Source organism: Rhipicephalus microplus, chromosome 7 (assembly GCF_043290135.1).
Source record: "Rhipicephalus microplus isolate Deutch F79 chromosome 7, USDA_Rmic, whole genome shotgun sequence".
Lineage (NCBI taxonomy): Eukaryota > Metazoa > Arthropoda > Arachnida > Ixodida > Ixodidae > Rhipicephalus > Rhipicephalus microplus.
In genome coordinates this window covers 109,301,733-109,325,453 of record NC_134706.1, presented here as the reverse complement: position 1 = coordinate 109,325,453, position 23,721 = coordinate 109,301,733, and the positions used below count along the sequence as shown (strand labels likewise).

At 45.9% G+C, this 23,721-nt stretch overlaps 1 protein-coding gene across 7 annotated transcripts in view; it reads right to left on the bottom strand.

Annotated features, from left to right (window-relative positions):
- Positions 1–23,721, bottom strand: part of sick (sickie) — a 1,179,025-nt gene that overhangs the window by 123,344 nt on the left and 1,031,960 nt on the right. For all 7 annotated transcript variants that reach the window (XM_075869563.1, XM_075869567.1, XM_075869568.1 and 4 more), the window contains one exon: positions 20,076–20,174. In XM_075869563.1, coding sequence (XP_075725678.1) covers positions 20,076–20,174 — 99 coding nt within the window. The remainder of the gene's footprint in view (positions 1–20,075; positions 20,175–23,721) is intronic.

The following is a 23,721-nucleotide window of genomic DNA, read 5'->3' as shown; positions in this document are numbered from 1 at the left end:
GACACAACGGCCGGTTCCCGTGCCGAGGAAGACACTCAGCGCCGCATCGCGTGCAAGGGAGGAACACAGCGGCCGGAGCACCTATGTATACGACCACGTGAGTCACACGCGTCACGAAAGGGCCCCCCGAGAAAACGCACCGCTGCCGCGGTCACGCACCCATGGGTGCCGTGCCACGTAATGGTGGGGGAGTCCACCGCTGTACTCACGGCATCCGCGTGAGACCGCAAAAGCGGGCGCAGTTCACACGCGCCGTACGTCCCGTCTACAAGGCTCTGTTATACCGGGCGCAAGCACTGCGCGGCGCCACCAGCCTTTCGTCCGAGCAGCTCCGAAACCTCCGATCAAGTTGCGACCACGGCACGCGCTCTTGGAAATCGACGGTGCTCGACGCCTGGGACGTATACATTATCAATTCTCAAGGTATAGATGGCTGTGTTTCAGATGCGTGTGTTCATGGACTACCACTACTCCCACGGGGTGGTAGTACATGAAAACCTTGGCTGAACTCTGCTCGGTTCATGTAAGTGGAGTTCAAAAAGAATCTAAATCACCGGCATCAAATTTAAGTAGCATGCACCACAACGATCTTTTTCAAACAACCTGGCGCAACCACAGTCATGTCTTGCTGGCTGGATGCCCGCGTTTTCTAACATTTGTTATGCGACAATTCGCTTTATGGTGTAAACAAATTTACTTTCTAGATGTACCCAGAGCAGGGACAAATATATGATGAATCACCGACAGTGTTGAAAACGTGAACTAATCAGACTCCATTGATGACATGAGCAAGACGGATGACGAGTATGAAGAAAACATCTGAATTGATTAGGAAGTTGGCCTGCCTTCTGTAAAAAAAAACACTGTTGTTGGTTGTAGCTATTTTTGTTAGCTTGTAAAAAGTCACCCTATACATATCACTTGGTTTCTCTGGAACCATACACCGCAGTATAAGCAAGATGTCTCGTCTTTTCTCAACTTTACATCATTTTCTTCGCAAAAGCGACGTCGTTTTATAAATACACTATGAGGTCCTTAAAAATATATGGAATCTAGTCAATCTATTTTATTCTTCAAAAATTTTCATGAATTCAGTGTCGGCCAAAACTGCACGACATGTACTGTAAGCTATTGAACTCTAAGCGCCATTTCATAACTTGCGGAAGCAAGCCCTGTCAGAAACCCTTCCGAACAAAGTTCTCCAGAGAAAGGTGTCAACTGAACTGGTAAGTTTGGCAAGTTGGGCAGGCGGCTGGGGACAGGGGGGTAGTTCGGTTCTAACGAAATTCACTAAACCAGAAACGGGAACGACTTTTCGAATATGTAGGGTCACAAAGAAAACAGTGTGCTCACAGGAAAAGGAGACTGATGAAACATATGAACCCGAACACTGACAACTGACATTTCACAGCACGGACTCACGTGAGTTTCACGAAAACACAACTTCGCGCTCAACTTTTTGCGCAGCTCTGCATGTTTCCTTTTTATTTTTTGGCTAGGAGTACTTTGATACAGTGTGCACATAGACTGCTTGATAGTGCACAATATTGTGACGAAGACGTGCAATCCTTTGGTCTTTTTTGGTATACTGGCAAGGCTAACAACGAGAGTGCCCTATTTTTCTGCATTTTTCTACAGTACAAGGCCGATAGCGCACACTTTTACCGCTAAAAAAAACTAAAATATTACGACTTCGGAACACCAAAAAGGACCCACTTTCATAGTCATAACCACATTTTTTTTTTATTTATTGCTTTTTACACGAAAACACGGTCTCTAAAGAATGTCGACTCAGTCACGGTCAAGTTCAATGCTTTGCAGTGATTTCACGCGATTCATTTTGCACACAGCGAAACAACGTACGTAAAATAGGAAGAAAGAAATGCTAGTCTGCAGCAACGGAGAAACACGTTGCGCGTACAATCTCGTTGTATCTGACCTGCTCGGCGTGCCTCCTCTCCCATCACGATGCACGCAATTCGTGACGCAAAGTGCCCGTGTATAATAGGCGCCGCCGCGTTGTCAGTCTGTTCTTCGTATCATGAAATATGTGCAGCAAGGCGAAGCCTATACATATATTCTCTTATAGGTAATAGCTGAAGAGATCCGGCTGAATGTTCCGGAAAATGGAATGGCAGAGCGCAGCCGTTGCGCGCTATTGAAGTTTCCGCGATGTTTTGATTCAGTCGGCGCCGTAAGAAGGGCATCAAAAGAAAAAAAGAATTGTTTGAATAGAGCAAGACATCACAGTCATCCGAAATGAATACAAATCATGCTTTAATAAGCATAAAGTTGTGCCCAAATACTTAAACTTCTTTTCTCTTTAACATGATTAAGTTAGCAAAGTTGACGCGTTTTTGTGGCACCACTTACACCTCGCCTATAAGCACACTGAACAAAAAAGGTAGTAAAGATGCCATGGAATATGATTAAATGACATGCAGTACGACATCAGATGTAGAACGCTATACAAACAGTCAATATGCGAACACAATGTTTTGCACATGAAACAGCATCAGTTCTTACAGGCGTTTAAGACATCATCGACTTAGCTTTAAAAATATACTTATATGTAATGTTCACACTCAATTGTAATCTAAATGTTGAGGAGCTCAAGTTCTGGAGAATTACTGGAAAATGAAGCATTAAGCCGATCATTTTGCCTAAGAAATAGAACGGACGCCTTCCGTAAGTGCCAAGAAGTTAAGTTTGAAGTCGAGAAGTTAAGTGTGAAATTAGTGAAGCTAAGCATAAAAAAAGACACTTATTTACATCCTTTTTTGAAGCGACAAGTATTTTTCTTCGCAAACTCACTGTCAGGCACGAAAGAATTTGCATTTTTATTTATTTATATATCCGAAAATCGTCGTACATCTAAAAGCAATGAATTCAAGCAGTTCTCCACATTGGCTGACTGGTGCGATACGGCAGCCTTCCCCGCAGTGCACCAGTTTAGTGAGCCGAATTGCAACTACGATCTGCCCTCTCACCACTTCCCTCTCCCAACCTTTTTTTTATTCACACGCGCCATGGCAACTCGCTGCTAGGAAAGAGCCTCCATGTAGTCGATACATTGCATCCCGTGAGATTCATGACGCGGCGTGGCACGAAATGCCATGAGACTAATCGCGCGGTTGGCACCAAGTATCTAGAAACGTTGGTTGGCACGGAGTTTGGGAAGTGTGTTGCAGGTGAGCGAGCAGAGTGGAGAGGAGGATGCAGGAGCGGGACCATTTCGCGGTCATCAGAGGGAGACACAGGTCGTACATTGTACGCGTCCTTTGTTCGGCGTGATGAGAGCCCCATCAGAGAGTGGGCAGAGAGAGAGATCTTTGGAAAATTGTGCCGAAAATAGCTCCGCAACGGCTCACATATGCATGTGCGAAACTCCGAGGTCGTTCAACTGCGATTAGAATTTGCATTTATTATCAGCTGAATTACCATCGTTAACTTAGGAGTTCACGCACATCAGAGTATGAGGGACTACAAACAACAGCAGTTTTGAAGCGGCATTAAGCTTTCCTCGTTTCCCACACTAGCTGCCCCACCCCCCCTCTCTTGCCACTTTTCCTGTATTACATAGCTGCAGCAGAACGACAGAAAGAAGACTCATTTTGTTCTTATGAAGAAGACAGATAATGTTGCCAGGAGCCAAGAGAATCATGGTGTACATTGTTTGTAGTTTTTATACGGAGTGTATATAGATTACGACGACACATGCAGAAATGAATCAAAGAGAAAGAGGAAAAACCATGCTCCTGATAAGAACCGAACTTCTAGCGTTCGAATGACGCGTCCTGGGCTCTACCTAGTCAGCTATGGCGGCAATCGTTAGCCCCTCAACCATACTGGAAATTAAATCATGTACAGTGGGTCCCAGTATAATTATCCGACCTAGGGGCCCTCTTTTGAATATTCTTAACGATGTAACCATACTATGCAAAACAAAGGCAACATTTGATCGATCGACTGATTGATTGATTGATTTTTATGCGCGTAATTCAGGCAGTGATAGCCAGCAGAAGAGAACACGGACGCTTCCAAAATTCTGTACATGCACTGGGACATTAAAAATCGCGCAATTGCTCGGTATGAGACATGTGTGCTGGAGCAATTTCTTTTCATGGGTAATTGTTATTATCAGCATAAAGTAGGGAAGTGTTTCATTCCGTGCTTGTTTCTAGTACTTGCGGACCTTTACAATGGTATTGTTCGCTGCCGTCCATTCTGTTTGAACGTCCGCGTAAATAATTAGCCACATATCCGAACAAAGGCACTAATACGCCGTATGTGTACAAGACACGTCAGAATACCAAATATAACGTAACTTTTAAAATATTGATCGTCCCGTGTTACAGACTACTTCACTGCAATCACGCTCGCTTCTCTGCGAATTAATCGCAAACCAAAGCCAGGACACCTATAGCAAAACACCATACCGTTATATCATTTATTTATTAAAGGCGAAGCATTTCTTTGCGTACTGCAAGCACTTTTGGCGTCTATCTGCGTATCTATCTACCTACCTATCTAGCCGCTTAAGTCAGGGTGATCTGACCTCCCTCCCCTTAACTTGGCGTGAACCAAAATGAGTGTGAGAGGGTAATATGGTTAGACAAATACGGCGCGCTGGTCAAGACATGAATGATATCACAATCCCATCACGTACGTCGTCAATCCCTTGACGCCAGACAGTGGCACATACCCGAGGGCAGGTGTGTGCCACTGGTATGCGGGTATGTGCCACGTTTGGTTGGCACTAAGTATCCAATCAGGAACGGCGAGAACACACATGGGTAATTTTAACGCATGAGCGTTGAGAAAAAGCTGATAATGGAAGCGTTCACCTGACGAAATACAATCATAAGTGTCAAAATCCCTGCAGAAATCGAACCCTAGCATTCTGCGTGGCAATCAAGTATTCTACCACAGAGTCCTTCCAGGTCTCTGAACTAATATCCAGATACAACCTAACTTTCGTGAAACGTCATTTTTTTGTTGCAGTGCTGGCTATCCAACTGTAAATTTTTATGGACATAACATTTGTAGCCCTATGATACAGCCGTGACGTTGCGTCAACGTAATTTGTATTTAGATCTTGTTCCGTGGATTTCCAGCTTCTTAATGAACAGAACACAACGTGTAGCCGTAAACACGGATGTGTCTGATAGCCTCCATGTGTACTCGGGAGTACCGCAGGGTTCAGTCCTTGCGCCTCTACTATTCCTTTATTTATATCACTGATATCTAATTTTGTATCCGGTCACCAATCCAGATGCTGCTTTCCGCAGATCATTGTGTCGTGTATACAGTTGTAAGACACTCAGAGGACCAAATCGGCTTGAACAACTCTCTAAGATATATTTGCGCTTGGTGCCAGAAATGGGGCATGAGACTGAACGCATCTAAAACCAAATGCCTCACATTCACTTACAAGAAGAATCCACTTCATTTTTCATACGCTTTAGAAAAAATTGAACTCCCTAAAAGTGATCAGGTGAAAAACCTTGTTATCACGCTTTCAGCAAACTTAAGTTGGGAACCTCATATCGACACTGTCTGCAAAAAAGCGATAGGGAAGCTATCCTTTCTTAGAAGAAGGCTGCGAAATGCTCCGGCGCAAGTCAAATTAAATGCACACAAGACTCTTATTCGCCCTGCCTTAGAATATGCCGACATAATATGGAGTCCCCACCAACAACACACAATAGACAAAATTTAGCGCATTCAGAAAGTACCTGCACGGTTCATCTACTCTAATTATTTGTGGCGTTCAAGTGTCACCAACCTAATTAATAGAGCGAACCTTCAGCCATTTTCCAAACGAAGAACAATTTATAGGTTAAAATTCCTATACTTACTCTGTCACGGTCATTTTAAGATACCGCGCAATCTGTACTTACAGGACCCATTTAAACACTCACTCAGGACAAACCGTAGCGAGGTCATTTCTCAACCTGCTGGTCGTGTCAATACACATAAGTATTCTTTATTCCCAACAGCCATTAGTTTTTTGGAATAGGTTGCCAGTCAATGCTGTGAATTTTTCTACGCTGGAATCTTTTGTCAACAGTCTAGAAGAGATTGATTTTTTCTAAAATGTATACATGTGGATCATGAAGTATACTATGTGTATCAATACTTTCTTTCTTTTCTTTTTGTGGAGCGTTATTGTGTTTCATGTTACCTCTATGTATCCACTCTTGCATGGGCCCGGTTAGGGCCTGCAGTATGTACAAATAAATAAATAAATAATAGATGCCATCCGCTGAAGTTGATTTATGTACCAGTGTCTAGAGCTACCATCCTCGCGAGCACCAGCGCTTCATATCAGCTTATCGCTTCTATAGTGTTGCTAATGCTCATGTTCCCGTTGGCCTTCGCAAGTGTGAACAACCGCTTATCTTAACATCTGTAACTGTAACTTATTTCTGTGCGTGCATCATTTGTACATACATTTAACGTCATTTCATATCACGTCGCTTAATAAAAAATTACGACCTGGTCACCTTCCCTCCGCATGCTTCACATAACGTCTATTCCACATCTCAAAGCCGGCAAGTCACCCTTGGACATTTCCTCTTACCGCCCGATTGCCCTCGCGAGCTGTGTGGGAAAAGTTATGTAAAGGATGACTTTAACGCGTCTGGAATGGTACTTAGAGTTCTACGAAATATATCCAGATGCCATGTCCGGGTTCAGACGAGGCCGCTCGTCAATTGACAATGTAGTTGACTTGGTGACATATGTAGAACACCAGAAGGCCTGCAAACGGTTATCTGCTGCTTTGTTTCTTGACGTTAAAGGGGCATACGACAATGTCACCCACGAAGCCATTCTCAGCGCACTAGAAGGAGTGGGACTTGGTGGCAGGATATATACGTGAGTGCAGAGCTGCCTACAGAATAGATAATTTTACGTGCAGACAGAGAATGGCCCGACACCCGAGTAATACTGCAGCCGAGGAGTCGCGCAAGGCGGAGTGCTAAGCCCGATGCTGTTCAACCTAACACTCATTGGACTAGTTGGCAAGCAACCAAGCAGTGTGGACTTTCCATTTATGCTGATGACATCTGTGTGTGGACATCAGGTGTGACTCGACTTCAACTTCGCGCTCGAGTTCAGAAGGCAGCATCAGTGACATCGCACCACCTACGCAAACAAGGGCTCGAAATCGCAAGTGGGAAGTGTGCAGTCGTGGCTTTCACTAGAAAACCAATGTCCGCTTATGGCATATCAATTAACGGGCAGTTGGTGTCATGCAGCCGGAGTCACAGGTTCTTGGGAGTCGTATTCGACCGAAACCTGTCTTGGACCCCCCACGTAAACTACGTGAAAAAGCGGCTGACCGCCATTGGTCACTTATTCAGGTTTCTTGCTGGGAAAAGTTGGGGAATGTCTGTCGAGTCTATGTTACAGCTGTACAAGGTATTATTTACTGGATTCCTGCGGCATAGCCTACCTGTTATATCTGATTGATTGATATGTGTGGTTTAACGTCCCAAAACCACTATATGATTATGAGAGACGCCGTAGTGGAGGGCTCCGGAAATTTAGACCGCCTGGGGTTCTTTAACGTGCACCCAAATCTGAGCACACGGGCTACAACATTTCCGCCTCCATCGGAAATGCAGCCGCCGCAGCCGGGATTCGAACCCGCGCCCTGCGGGTCAGCAGCCGAGTACCTTAGCCACTAAACCACCGCGGCGGGGCTACCTGTTATATCTAACACGTGCAAAACGAACCTGCGCACAATCCAAAATATTCAAGCCCAAGCGCTTAGGATATGCCTTGGTTTACCCCGCTGCGCATCGACAGCTGAAACAATTGCACAGGACTACTCGATCATGACGCACATCACCATTGAAACGATGCGTACGTACCTCAGGCTTCATGCTAAAAATCCTTCCCACCACTTGGCAACCCTCGCTACTGAGAGGCCCCGCACGAAATTTAGTGCAATTGTCTGTGCTCAACGTGCGTCGTTTACGTCAGGTTTTACGCCTGCAGAGACACTGGTGTATCCTCCGTGGTGCCTGACACTTCCACAAGTACGCGTTTAAATTCCAGGAATACAGAAAAAATCAAATTCGCCTTCATCAGCCCTAAAACAATTGAGCTTGAGCCTTCTGCGCGAAATGCTCAACAACCACGTGCACATATACACCGATGGTTCAACTACAGCGTCTGGTTCTGGTGGAGCGGTGGTGATTCCAGCTAGAGGAATCACTCTGCGAATCAAACTGTCACATGTCACTACGTCTACGGCGGCAGAACTTGCGGCTTTGCGTGGCACCCTAGAGTACATCAAATCCCAAAGACCGAGTAAATGAGCTGTGTTTTCCGGCTCGAAACCAGCCCTGCAGAGCATGCAGTCAGTCCTTCGACGAGGTTGCCATGAACAATTAACTTACGAAGTTGTCAAGGTCGTTCACTACGTCACAGAAACAGGCCACGTGGTCAAGTTTCGGTGGCTTCCTGGCCATTGTGGGATCAGTGGCAATGATTCCGCAGACAACGCGGCTCGCACATCGCACCAAGAAGAGCGCACCCTTCCGATTCCTTTGTCAAGGACTGACGCTGCAAAGCAACTTCGTCACCTGGCACGTAGTCTGAGTCTGCAGGAGTGGAACACCCCAAACATAAGACATACGAGACTATACCAAATAAACCCTCGACTGCAACTTCGACCTCCATCCGGACTTCGTCGAGGTGAAGCTTCACTTCTTTGTCGCCTTTGGTTGGGGGCTGCCTTCACAAAAGCCTATAGAACCCTCAGTGGATTGACCGACAATGCGGAATGCGACGTCTGCTGCACCAAAGAAGACATCGACCATCTGACATGCCATTGCCCTCGATTTGCCTCCGAAAGACAGAAGCTTTCGGACGCATTGCGACAATTGAACGATCGGCCACTCTCTGTGCAGATGCTACTGGAACACCGTCATCGCCTTTAGTCGGCTTAAAAAGCAGTCAAAGCTGTCTTGTGCTTTTTGAGGACTACAGACCTAGGTGACCACCTTTAACTTTTGTGTAGTGCCACCGCTGCATAGGCGCCAGCCGATTGACTGACAATCCTCCTTTTTTTTTGTTTTTTCTCTCTCTTTCTCTTCTCTGTCCTCTTTCTCTCTCATCTTTATGCCCCCTTTCCTTTCCCCCAGCGTAGGGTAGCAAACCGGGCACCCTCCCAAAGTATAGGTGGGATCTCCGGAATGTTTTTATTTATTTATTTATTTCCACATACTGACGAGCAAGAAAGAGGCACCGTGTGAAGAGTAACTTAACAGAAGAGAATGTAGACGTCATAATAGTGCGCATAGATAACAATAAATAAATACTGTCGAGCCGTCAAAAGGGTATCTCCATAGCAACACGTCGTCGGTAGCAGATACAAAGCTTATGGATGAGCATGATTGAATGGATGAAGGTATAATAGTAACAGGCTTCCGTGAAAGATACAAAAACGCGGAATTTAAGTGCGTCAGTGTTTCCACAGTGTACTACTTGGGCTCGAAGTCAGCATTTATATCATTTCTGCAGCTCCATTCGTATAGACTAAAAGGACTTGTTTTTGGGCGACTTGGTGCTTACTTGGTGCAGATGACTGAGGCGCAAAAAAAAAACATTTTCTAAAATATGACGAACAGAAGAGAAGAAAGAACAGCGCCAACTGTTTAATGACAGTCTAAGACACGCACAGAAAAAAAAAGATGACTATTCCGCACATGCGTGCACAGCCAACAAGCGTCGTACATCGTCATGGTCACGGCAATAGCTATCGAGAAACCGCATTTTTGTGGAATGCAACAAATTGATGTATCACTGACACGATAGGGCTCTTTCTCTTTAATAAAAATATCTTCCAAGAGCTGTCTATAGCTGTTTGTTGGCTACTCCTGCCAAGAATCACCAAGGCACACATCTACAGATTTAACAGTGCGCAGGAAGATGATCATGATGACTTTTGGCTAAACGCTGTACGACTTTTGTCGGCTGCGCACGCACGCACGGAATTGTCTTTTTTTCTTGTGCGTGTCTTAGACTAGCTGTCAGTAAACAGCTTGTAGTTGGTGCTGTTCCTTCCTCTCTCCTGCTCGTCCTGTTTCACGGCTTTTTTTTTTGCGCCTCAGTCATTTGCTTTATTTGTTGAGTTGACGATGAAGCAAAATTCAAATCAATTTAGTAGGTGCTAAATGGCGTACAAGCTAAATGAGTTGCGACTGCGCTTCAAACCATCCGTATAGGACACAAGTGTTGCTCCACGCCTCTCCTGCCGCCATACGTCAGCGAACTCACTAATGACTCGACTCACCTGCACTCGTGCAGACTCAATGAGTGACTTTTTTTCTTTATCAGTTCTGAAGCCTAAAAAGAGAGAAAACACGGTCGTGGTTGGAGTAACTGCAATATGTCTAGAGATGAAGTACTAGGAGATTACAAAGATACATGGGAATAGAAAACGTAGAATTATATGAACAGGCCTTATACACACTGCCAGGGGTAATCAAACTCACTCACTACGACTCATTCACACTAACATCGAGCCACGAGTCTGAGTCTGAAATAAGTTTGCGTGAGTAATATTTTGGTGAGTTCGAGTCAGTTTAGCCAAAGAAAATTTTCGTGAGCGTGAGTCGGAATAAATCCGGCTCAGGAAGATTTTGATTCCTAGTGAGCGCTAAGCGTAAAGCACATTTCATGAGTCAGTCTGAGCGAGCTCTAAAATTTTTTTCCGACCTATGCCTGCAACGTTCGTCACGTACAGGGACTACACCTATACGTAATTGATGGATATGCTGGGTTTAACGTCCCAAAACCACCAAATGATTATGAGAGACGCCGTAAGGAGGGCTTCGGAAATTTTGATTCCTGGGATTCTCTGGCGTGCACCCAAATCTAAGCACACGGGCCTACAACATTTCCGCCACCATCGGAAATGCAGCCGCTGCAGCTGGGATTCGATCCCGCGACCTGTGGGCCGAGTACATTAGCCACTAAACCACCGCGGCGGGGCCACACCTGCTCGTAGGACACACACACACACACACACACACACACACACACACACACACACACACACACACACACACACACACACACACACACACACACACACACACACACACACACACACACACACACACACACACACACACACACACACACACACACACACACACATACACACACACACACACACACACACACACACGATACGCTATTTGACACAACCTATAACTGTAGCGTTCTTGGAGGAAAAGGAAATATATCATTACGCAACCCAGTAAGATGCTGAGCTATCTGTCGGTTCTTCCTCGTAGGTGGCGGGCGCGAGGGGGGGAGGGGGTAAGAGGATTATGTTCCATATATAGCGCAGAGGGAAGCAGCTACCGTGTTACATTCAGAGACAAGCGTTGCGAGGCTACAAAAATATGTTTCCGATACGCAGTACACACCACGCAGCGGTATAGATGTGGCCACAACCGGGAGTCCGTGGCGAACGCGTAATATATCAAACGCGGATGACGAAAACCGAGCACCGAGAAGCGGACACGAGGAAAGAAGACCACCCAATTCGACAACGCTAGCGAGGTAGTCTTGCCGCACGGATTATCTGCCTCGCGGATAACGTTATCTGGAGACGTTATCCCCGACACGTGTGTAGTGGAGTAATCGCGCTGGCCGAGCTGCGAAAACTGTTTCGAGAGAGCTCGCCGTCCAATCAGAGTGCCAGGAAAAGCTCATCCGGAGAAGCTATCGACGCGCGGCGTTGTCGATTGATCGAACCTTCCCCAATTCATTCGCTCCCCCCTCCCCCTTCTGTATTGTTTGCTTGCTCATTGCTTGCTTACGTGTATCTTTGTCGTTGAGTTATAGTTCCTTTAGTATGCTGCCCTATCGGCTGTATTTTTATTGCAAGTATCATCTTTTACCGAACTGCATTTTTTTTTTAAAAGCTAATGGATGCGTTTTAGCGCAGCTTTCTGAACTCCCCATCGCGCTTATCTTTCTTCGGCGCGACAAAGAAGAAAAACGCTAGACGTTCTTAAGGGCTGGTCAAAACGCGACGCTTCATACATTCAGGCGATCACTAAAAGCCGCAAAACCCGTGTATATCGTATCCGCTCACGTAGCAAAAACGAGTGCATACTACAACGCGCACACGCTACACCAGAACCTGTTGTAAACATATAGTGCCTTTGAGATTGACAGCATGTATAAATAAGTAGTCACACACCTTAGGCTCTCCCATAGTCGAGTACAAAGTACTTGAAATCGTTAACTACTTTTTCTAAACATACACATAGCTACAACAAACGTGTTGTTCATCGCACACGCGGGCGATGGTTGCCATAATCAGGAGTATATTGTATAAATGCACACTATATAAAGAAAACGACACCAAAAACCCCTAAAAGTGACAAGATAAAGAAAACAAAGGGAGTAAAGGAAAACAACTTAATGAAGAGTAAAGAAAGGAACCGTAAGGACGAGAAAGAATGACAGAATGGTAGGTGGCACAAAGAAGGAAACAATGAAACACAGACGAAAAGAAAGAAGCAACGACATGACGGTGTACGATTGATTTTACGCTTGGAAAAGCACAGCGGACGGCGTTAGCTCTAAGGTGTTTCCATGCTATGCTCATATACTTTTCCGGCACAGTGCGAGGATACAGCGCCAGTTCTGGACATAAGAGATGCGTTCAGACGGAAGCGACGACGGATAATAGAGGATGAGGAATCGATAAAGGCACGAATAGATAAGACGCCCGCGAGTAGATAGTGATCCCCGTGGATAGGCGCACGAGACAGCGTAAACGTGGGTGTCTATACAGACTGTATGTAAGTGTTTGTTCAGAAGGCTGGAGGAGGAAGAAACTTTATGACTCGAGCGAGTGTATCGCCGCGTTTATTCTTTCAGGGCATGCTAGACTGCACTGTGTGCGTGTTGCGATGCAGGAGAGGATAAGGCGGCGTTTGCGTTGTTGCCCCGCCACGGTGGTCTAGTGGCTAAGGTACTCGGCTGCTGACCCGCAAGTCGCGGGTTCAAATCCCGGCTGTGGCGGCTGCATTTCCGATAGAGGCGGAAATGTTGTAGGCCCGTGTACTCAGATTTGGCTGCACGTTAAAGAACCCCAGGTGGTCAAAATTTCCGGAGCCCTCCACTACGGCGTCTCTCATAATCATATGGTGGTTTTGGGACGTTAAACCCCACAAATCAATCATTTACGTTGTCGGTACCGGCGCAAGTGTGATCAGAGGGAATGAATCGCATCAAAATGGGTAACTGTACCACTGGCCTGCTTTTAAAGCCGATACTCTTTCTTGAGATATTTCAACGAAGAAATTTTGGCCTGCGTGTCTGTCTGTCTGTCTGTCTGTCTGTCTGTCTGTCTGTCTGTCTGTCTGTCTGTCTGTCTGTCTGTCTGTCTGTCACACTGTTCAGCCACCTGGAGAAAGTTTAAGCCGACGCTCAACGCCCACCGATTATGATAAGGAGCTAGCTGCCTTCATACTGGTGAACATTTTCAATCAAATAAGCGAATATTACGCATATTTGAGGCATAACATCAATACGTAAATATTAGGCCGTGTGTTTCTTCAGAAAATGCACAGAAACGTAACTCCAAAGACCGCAGTTTTAATTACGCTGCGCTGATAATGCAATGCTATGAAGAAAAAAAGCCGGTGTTTCCTACGCCCCACTAAAACGACGCCGCATTAGCAGTAGCTCTCCGTTCTATAAATAATATTTCGTTTATTCACGTTGCTGCCAGGTAGCGCCATATCTCACGCAGCAGTCACCGATCTTTTATATGCGGGGTTTAACGTCCCCAACCACCATATGATTAAGAGAGACGCATTTGTGGAGGGGACCGGAAATTTCGACCACCTGGAGTTCTTCGATGTGCACCCAAACCTGAGCACACGAATCTACAGCATTTTCGCCTCCATCGAAAACGCAGCCTCCGTAGCCGGGATTCGATCCCGTGACGTGTGGGTCAGCAGTCGAATACCTTAGCCACTAAAACACCGCGGCGAGGCAGCAGTCACCGATCTTCTCACGTAGAAAGCCAAAAAAAAAAAGCGTTTTATTATCTCTCTCCAGACAAAATAATATCGTCTTTCGACGTCCTTTGCAAAGAAGCACGTGGATACGCTGTCTATTGTTCATTTACGTACTCTTAGCGCGAATAAAATTATCGTTAATGATAATGATAAATTGTCACCTTTTGCTTACCAAAACCACGATAGGATAATGTGAAACACCGTATATAGTAGGGCTCCGAAAATTTCGACCAACCTGGGGTTTAACTTGCACCTAAATCTAAGCACACAGTTTTATATAACTGTTGCGTCTCCATCGGAATGTGGCGAATAACACAGAGAAAATAAAACGAGAGAAAGGCTGGGATGCCAACCACGCTGAATAATATAGAAATGTACGAAGAGGGCAGCATGACAGCCGAATAAATGCGATTGAAAAATTTAGCGCCGCCGAACTACGCCGATAACTATTTTAGTGCATACATTTAGATTTCGGCTAAATTAGTGTACATATTATGCTGGTATTTTGCTTTCATCTTAAGTTCGAAAAAGGGTTCTCATGCCACACAATAAATAAATGAAGTAAAAATGTAAGTGCGTACCACATTATAAGAAAATATGTTGCGCGTGAGCCATCTTTGAAATAAAAAGAAACAGTGCAAAAAAACGGACTACCAGTGATGCAGGGACAACGACAGCAGCACTGTTGTCGGTGTCCTTGTTTCACTGGTCCTCTGTTTTATCCACTGTTTTATTTACCTGTTGGATTATCATTGTGATCACCATCAGCCTGAGTATATGCCCAATGCAGGGCAAAGGCCTCTCCCATGTTACCGATAAAGCCGGCCTTGTGCTTTCCGCTGCCAAGCTATATACCCCTGCGAACTTCTTGCATAAATGGTGCCAAGTCGTCCAAGCAATACATCAACTCAATTAACAATTCATTGTTACATTATTGCGCATCGCTTAAAAACACAGAGATTTCGGAGACGAAGCGCAAACTGTCGACTTCTTTGGGCATTCATAAGCTGTCTGTAGGCGTCGCGTGATGTAGATGGCTTGCGGATCTTCAAAAAGGAAGTGCAGAAAAACGAACCCTCCCGCTTTTGCTGGTGGGAATGTAAACTGGTAAAGCTGTTGTTGAACTCTAGAACTTCATTTAAAAATAATGAATTCATCCTATGATTCAGCAGTATTCTACTGCTAGGAATCTGTCCCAAGGAAACAAAGTCACAGAATCACAGATCTGAATTGAAATCTTTACATCAGAAAACCATCAAGACTAATTACATGCAGAGAGGTTAAAATTCACAATCCGGTCCTGTCACCTCTTTGCTATACAGTATAGTAAAGAATGAATATAAGACAGCGTTTAAGCTGCTTATATTTCTTTTCCTTCTTGACGAAAAAAAATCATTCTAGAAAATGATGTTTTCCGTCTCGTACTTTTGTAATATACACTCCAACCAACACAGTTTCTAGATGAAATGTGCCGGCCAGTGAAAACATGGAAGTCGCAGCGTTCGCCGTCTCACTTTCGCCCAACGGTATCGTAAGGCCCCGTTCATGCAGTTATTAGTTGCTATTGGCCGCAATTGCGCAGTCCGAGGTCACGCATGTTGCGGCTCTATGGGACGCATACATCCGTGACAAATTGCGCCTGTCTCGGGGCCCTCGTTCCAGCGGCAAGGAAGGGGCTTTTCGCCGAACTCCGTCCTTGTTCCCACGGCGAGCTCTGCTAGCCTGCTTTGGTCTCGGATTGTGTATACGATAAACCGTCGGAGCTACAACCGCGGATGCGATGACAGCTCTTGACGAGAATGGATGGCGAACCGGACACGGGGAGGAAGACAAACACCTAATAGATGAGAGGCAACAGCGAAAAGAGGTGACGGGCAGAAATCGAGATTTATATAAACGAGTGGTGAGAGAAAGAGAGGACGCGACGACTAAGTACTGGGAGCTTAACTGTGCTTCCTTAGGGGGTGCAGAAATAAGCGTTTTGGCCTCATCTCTATTGGCCTCACCGCTAACTTTGCCAACCGTTACGGTTATAATAACAACAGTCTACTTGCTTCTGGTCCGCGATTGGGTGTACTTGGGCCATGTTCTAAGGTCGATGTACCACGTTCAAGGGTCGACCTAGAAAATTTACGGGAGCTTAAGTTGCGAAATTAAGCACAGACGCACTTTGTTTATACGTCATTCCATTGTAAGGCTTTGTGTGACGAAACAGATGCATCATGACAGTGCATTTGGAATGGCCGGGACAAGAAATCCCCCTTGGCAGTAGAGGCTCTGCACTCCCCGCCCCCTTAAAAAAATACATAAATTCTGGCTACGCCTGTAACTAGCAAGGACGACGATACAGCATGATGGCCAGAAGAAGAAGAGAAATCGGTTTATTCAGTCACTGATTATATAGGCGCACGATAGCGCGCCGTGAGTATCTGCGCATGTCCGATGCGCAGTCGTGATGCAGTAGCCTTGCCGGATACAACGCCCCCCTGCGCGCGGCTATGGTAAGCATGTTAATGGGAGCTGAAGTTTGCAAGGTTCCCAACAGGGCAACGTTCAGAAAAAGAGAGAGAGAGAGAGAGAATTGCTTATGATTCTGACTGCTAGCTGCGTTCTTTAGTATGGCAGAGTGGTAAGCAGCGCCATAAACTTGAGTGTTTGAATAGTTCTTTTTTTTTTTTTCGCTTACAACAATCGGCTAAAGATATGCAGCTTAGAGAACGTCTGTACTTTAAAACCGCTGAAGACACTTCACCTGGAGTCCCGGTACATTTAAAATGTTAATTTCGCCCACAAGATGCAAAGAATGAAAGAGAACGATGGAGGAAGCAAGAAATAGAGAGAACGCGAAGAAACAGCAAAAAAGAAGATATAGCGGGAAAGGAAAAGAGAGAAATAGAAAAGATTAAAAAGAGAAGAGTAGAAGAGAGCCATAAAGCAAAAGGAAAATAAACAGGGAAGGGCGTCCAGCTCAACTAACAGCTTTAATTTCTCTCTTTTGCAAGTTATACTACTGGCCGAAGTGTCCTACTAAACGAGCGAAGTACCGTCCATGCGGTGTCCCGCCTCCGGCCCAGACGTACACATGCTCGCTCTAAAACATTGATGATGATGATGATGATGATGTGATGGCGGCCGGCCCCTTTGCAACGGGGGAACACACTCAGTGTCCTGGCCTCAAAAAGAAAAGTGGGAAAAGAAAAACAAAAAGCACAGAGAAAAAAAAGGACCAAGAAAAGGATCCACACTCTTGAACGACACAGGCAAGAGACGCGCACACAGTGGTCTAGGTCCTAAGTCCGCCGTATAGTTGCCCACCACTCAGTAAGCCGCCTTTTCGTGGCTGCGACCGCGTACCGTCCCCCCCCATTGTCGCTGCTTCCATCTTCATCAAGCCTTTGAAACCCGAGCGCCTGTGGGAGGGTTGCACCCTCCACCTGAGAAGTTGGGAGACTCCTGCAGTGAAGGACGAGATGCTCCTGTGTCTCACTCGCTACGAAGTTACAAATGCGTGGCGCCATCTGTCGCTGCTTGCAAGCAAAATATAGAGGGCGTTTGCCGGAGCAATCGATAGAGATCGCGCACTGCCCAACAGGCCAGAGACGGTCTAGTGGAGTGGGACGCTATGTAAATCTAGGAGAACATACTCTGCCCATGTTTAGATTGTATTTTAATGAATGCTCCCAAACTAGGTATACTTTTTTGCCATTCAATGAGCATGTTTCTGAAAACGGAATAACTGCGGTCATTGGAACGCAATTAACGATATTTGCTGAAACTCGGTCGTTCTGATTCGTTCATTGCGAGAGTTGCAAACTGAGCTTGCCATCGGTGCACAAGTCTAGGACCAATGAGACTGTGCTCGTGAACAGCGACTAAGCGACGACAGTAAGAAAAGATAATGCAACACAAACACAATGAATGCCGCACCCACACGCGCTCTTTTAAAACATTGACTAGGGTAAAAACACCGTTTCTAGTGCCGCAGTTCATTAGCGTTATGATGGCGCACTCGAAAGCCAGTGAGCAGAGCACGGCAACAAAGTAAAAACCTGAACTTTTTCGTGCGAAACAGAAACCAACAAAAGGAATTTATAAATGCAACCATTGAAACGAGAAGATCAACGCTGGTACGAAATCGCCGTATACAACGTCTCGCTTGAAACATCCTAAAAAAAATAATTATGTCAATTCAACGAGTAAAGTTTAACTGCCACTGCCTTCCTATACAGAAACTGCACCATTACGAAAATACAACTTTAGGCCGTGGCCTTGTACAACCAGCACGGCTTTTAAAGAGACCACCACAGTGGCATAGAAGTGTGCCAGTTAGGGCTAGTTGTTATGACATCACGTTAGTTATAGCGCGAGAACAGAACGACGACAGAGGAACAAGAAGGAGACGAGCGCTCGTCTCCTGCTTGTCCCTTTGTCGTCGTTCAGTTCTCGCGCTATAACTATCGTCATCGTATACATGGCGTAGACTGTATATTGCGGACGGTACGATGTCGTAAAAATCCACGGTAAATAGAGCACACAGATACTACGCCAACAGCAAAAACCAATATCAGCTAGACAAGGCAGACAAACCGAAAAATTTAAAATGACGATGAAGTGTGCAGAACTTGGGCACTCTGTGCCAGTACGCGGAGTTGTAGATTGTTTCCAACTTTCAGGGCTTTAGTAACGACCTGGGAAAGGAGGCGTACATTTCGACCGTGGGAAACTCTTCTCGCATTCAATGTTTACAACGGCGGGTTTGTAGAAGCGATTCACTGCAAGAACGCACGTATGCTTTTTGTAGCGCGCCTCTGGTTTATTGCGCCTCCGGCCGACGATAGGTTTATAATTAGATGATTAATTATTGATAAGCGGAGCTTAACGTCCCAAAACCACCGTATGATTAAGAGGTACGCCGTAGTGGTAGGCTTCGAGGGAAGCTTTAATAATGGAGACACCCAAAATAAATTAATGCACAAGATAAAAGTCAAATCAGCCAACTGTTAGCATTTCAAGTACTTCTTCCGCATGGAAATAAGCCGGCTGAACAACAAGTTTCATGTGGCGTCTAGTTGAAACTCAACACGCTAACCCATCGCGGTCTTCTAGTGGTCGAATATATATATATATATATATATATATATATATATATATATATATATATATATATATATATATATATATATATAGTGATGCTGAATTAGTAAGTAGCTACTACATGCGAGAGGGGAAGAGCGTCAATGAATAATTCTCGCGAGGTGGTGACTTACGTTGCAAAGACACGCTGAATGAACACTTTCCACCGCAAAACATGAACTATCTCGTAACCGTGGCGTCGACAATCATAAGAAACGTCCCCAGTAGATATGACGTCAATTCTTCACAATGAAAGTTTCCTGGGAACGATGTAGGATCCAAGCAGGTGAAAATGAAACACGGCTCACGCAATCAGGGAGTACGCGTAGGCGTACAAAGAAGTACTTCATCCACAGGGGCAAGATAAGTGCTAGCTTTGTCTCGAGGACGGTGTCCCAACTGGCCATTGCTCTAGAAAGGCAACCCTATCCGTACGGTTCGTGCGCAGGGTATTCCCATTCAGGGGTGGTAAGGGTTCCTAGGTAAAATATAGGGACCTTAGGCGACGGTTCATCGCAGCATCCCCTCTTTATTATCTATGACTCCGCGCAACCCCCCCTCCCCACCCCCCGAATGTTAAACTGACCTTCCACCCACCGCCGCCCCTCTTAGGTGACCAGGAGGGTGGTAACCCCTTCTCCCCCCCTGCTGCTGCATATGCACACGCCTATGGTTCGGCTCACAAAGCGAACCGTTTTCTAACCCTCACATGACTTTGCGAAACGGTGTACTTTCGTCGACAAAAGCGCTATTCTAACCACTAACGTGAGAGCTACAACAGCCTTCGCGCTTGTTCGCGTCACCGCGTCCCACTGTGCCACATCTCCTGGAAGAAAAGAAAAAGCGGAAAACAAGTGGGCGACCACTCACGTTGGTGGTGAGCTGCGAGGTGAGCGTGGCCACCTTCTCGTTGGCCTGGTCCAGCTGCTTGCGGAGCTTGCGGATCTCGTGCGCCTGCTTCTCCTCCGTCTGCACATTGAAGGATGCAAGTCGTCGCGTGTAAGTACAGATGGAGGAATAGGGAAGGCATAGCGATGGGGCACAATATAATACTGGTGAAAATTAAGAATTCACAAGTCATACCTCGACAGGTAAATTGGGAGCGTACCAGGCTTGGCGCGCATGATCTGATTCCACTTTCTCTCGTTCTTTCTTTATTTCTTAACAGACACTGTCGTTCAAGACACCGATAGCTATGGCAGCATAGTCGTATGTACTGTTCCATTTGAATATTATCGCAGTGCTAAACGGTCTCTCAAGGCTCTCCTATGCAAATGCAGTGAACTGTAAATGCAGTGAACTGCACCTTTATGGACGCGCTTATGAAGACGAAAATGCTCGAAGCCTATGTACTTTGATTCAGGTGCGCGTTGAAGATCCCAAGGACCTGGAAATTCCCGGAGCCCGACTACTGCGTCTGCCATAATCATATCGTCACGTTTTCATTTCAAGCTGTACACCGTTTTTAGCGGGACGGCTCAGTGCTCTCCCAAAGTTGAATAAAAATACTTGAAATAGTTAAACATTTTTTTTCTAAACACATAATCATATCGTAGTTTTGAAACGATAGACCGCCCCCAATAGACCTTGTTGTGCAAGAGTTGCCAATTGAATTCATCTTGTGGTAACACATATAGATCGGCCAGACTGGTAGATCTTTTAACACGCGCACAGGGTATCAAAATTCACTCGATCAAGCCATCTCACCTTGAATTTTCAGTAATTCAAATGCAATTTCATTTGCTGAAAGCCGGGTAATCTTGCACAGTCACGCTAACCAGTCCACACGAGAAATCTCCGAGACATATCGTGAAAAACACCGAACCTTGTTTAAGTCGATTAACCTTCACTATCGCTACAAGGCAAGAAACTTAACTTCATTAATCAACTGTAAACACACAACTCGCTTGTTAGTCCTTTTTTACTTCTTTGTGACACGCGCGATGCGCGCCCACTTTCTTATATGTTGGTTACCACGCGCGATAACCTTTTAGTCGTGAGTGAGCGTTTCCAGTGTGTATATTTCTTCTTCTTCTTCTTCTTCTTCTTCTTCTTCTTCTTCTTCTTCTTCTTCTTCTTCTTCTTCTTCTTCTTCTTCTTCTTCTTCTTCTTCTTCTTCTTCTTCTTCTTCTTCTTCTTCTTCTTCTTCTTCTTCTTCTTCTTCTTCTTCTTCTTCTTCTTCTTCTTCTTCTTCTTCTTCTTCTTCTTCTTCTTCTTCTTCTTCTTCTTCTTCTTCTTCTTCTTCTTCTTCTTCTTCTTGTTTTTCTTGTTCCCCTTCTTCTTCTCTGTAGCGTTATTCCAACCTGCAGTTGCAATGTCGAGGGAAGTTGGTAGATGTATATTTTGTGAACGGCGAGCAGTGGTCTAGTCAATGTATTACATTTTAAGAAGTTGCGCTTATTTATAAAGCACTCTTTGAATATACCAGAACCGTATAATTTACTCGCAAACAGCATCAAACGACATGCATTGATTCCTAATGCATCCATGAATTTACGGGCAGTGCTTGCACTTTTTAGGCAACAAAGTTGTACTGCTTTTTATTTATATTGAAGCTGGAAGGATAATACTAATAATATTTAACTGACGGGCTAACTGACGCTTCTCAGCCGGTTGAACATGGGAAGAAGTGCAAATCGTTGACAGGCCATCGCACCCGAACACTGCAGTTTGTGAGTGAATCACGCAGTAATATATCCCACCTTGCCGAGCTCACGTGATTCGTGAAGCGCTGGAACGGTGCGAACGGAAAGTTGAAGCGTGAGAGGGACCTGAAGCGTGATGCGCCACCGCACTCGTCGCGGCGGCTGCTCCGGCTGTTAAGGGTAGGGAGTTGATGATGGCATGAACGGCGGGTATCTCTATAGGGTAGCTGGCTTCCCACCGTCGTCCGCATAGCCGATCTTCGCCAATGAGGAGACGCGTTCGTAGAGATAGAACCAAGGTTTATTTACATTATAGAAGAAGGATAAGAACTGTACAGGGATCCAGAAGATCCCGCATTATGTACAACAGAGGTTCAGCTCATGATTCCGTACAAGATTCAGCCCATGAGGCAGCTCAAGATTCAGCTCACGTGATTCAGCGCTATTTACAAAAAATGCTTCGGCTTTTACAGCCCGCCATCACCGCCGTCCGAAGGAGGCGCTGATCGCTCTTGCCACCAAGCAGGGGAAGAAGTCTTTGTGGTCCACCGACCAGAAAGGGTGCAGACATTGCACCACTCGGTTGGACGAAACGGTCCAATGGTAACAGGAACGCACCTGGCCCACGCCTTGAAGGCACCGTAGGGCTAGAAGGTAGAGTCCGGAGGGGGAAAGTTGAGCTCCTCCGGGGAGATGGCCGCTAACCCAACCGCCAGCAGCGATCCACACGCTCGATTTCGGTGAACGGCTTCGCGTTCCCACGCTTCCGGGCTGTCGGTGCGCTAAGATGGCCTCGCGTAGTTGACAAAAGCTGAGCCACAAGGTTGTCTTAATGAGGCCGCCACAGTGGCGCCGTTCCCCCGCTGATCGAGCGCGTTAAACAAAAGGCTTGCCTCGCGAAGCTTTCGTTGAGACCAAGGAGGATTAAAAAAATTGCAATTTTTCTTTAAACCTCCTTGTTTGAGACCCGACTGCTTCCCGGAACGTCTACTGGACAGCGTCTTGCAGACTGGGCGCCGATGGGGTTGAAAGCCCCCCTAGTAGACCGGTTTCACATGCGCGCGATTTGGCGTTTGTCCAGACAAATTGCCGGCCAAACGTAATACGGCGTTCCAACTCTTCCCATAAGCGCTTGGGCGTCTGTTGGCGGCAGTATGTGGACTTGAAAAAGGTATATTGCTATTATTCATCCATGTGCTTAACAGCGCAACGCTACAGTAGCAATGCTTCGATTGTGACAGGCAACAACGGCAGTAATGCTTTCATATATTTATACAAGCAACGATGAAACGCGGCAATGTAAAAAATGGCAGCATATCCACGGAGTGAATGATGGAGAGTGGGGCGAAGCATCCGTCCGTCCATTCATTCTCGCTTCCGTTCATTCATGCGTCCGTCTGTGTGACCGTCAATGCGTGCGTCTGTTCGTGCGTCCGCACGTCCATCTGTGCGTCCGTCCCTGCCTTCGTCCATGCGCCCTGCTCCTGCGTCTGTCCATGCGTCCATGCATCCGTGCGTCCGTCCATGCATCTGTCTGTGTGTCCGTTCGTCCACCTATTCAACACTTTAAGTAAAACCATCTCGCATCTTTTCATCATATATTCCCCATATAGAAGCACCGCCATCCAGCGGACATTCCAGGGACTAAACGAGAAATGGCAAGCGCACACTTTCTTATGGCTTGCGCTTCGTGTCTACTTCTCACCTTTAACCATCTCGAGTTTATGGTATATACTAGTTCACTGTATTCATGGCACTGCGGCCAAAACCTCGCTAAACATTTCTAAAACCAAGGAGGTTACGCCCAGCGAGTATAACGTAGCAACCCTTTCTTATCAGATAGAGCTCAATGTACATGCCTATGGCTGCTA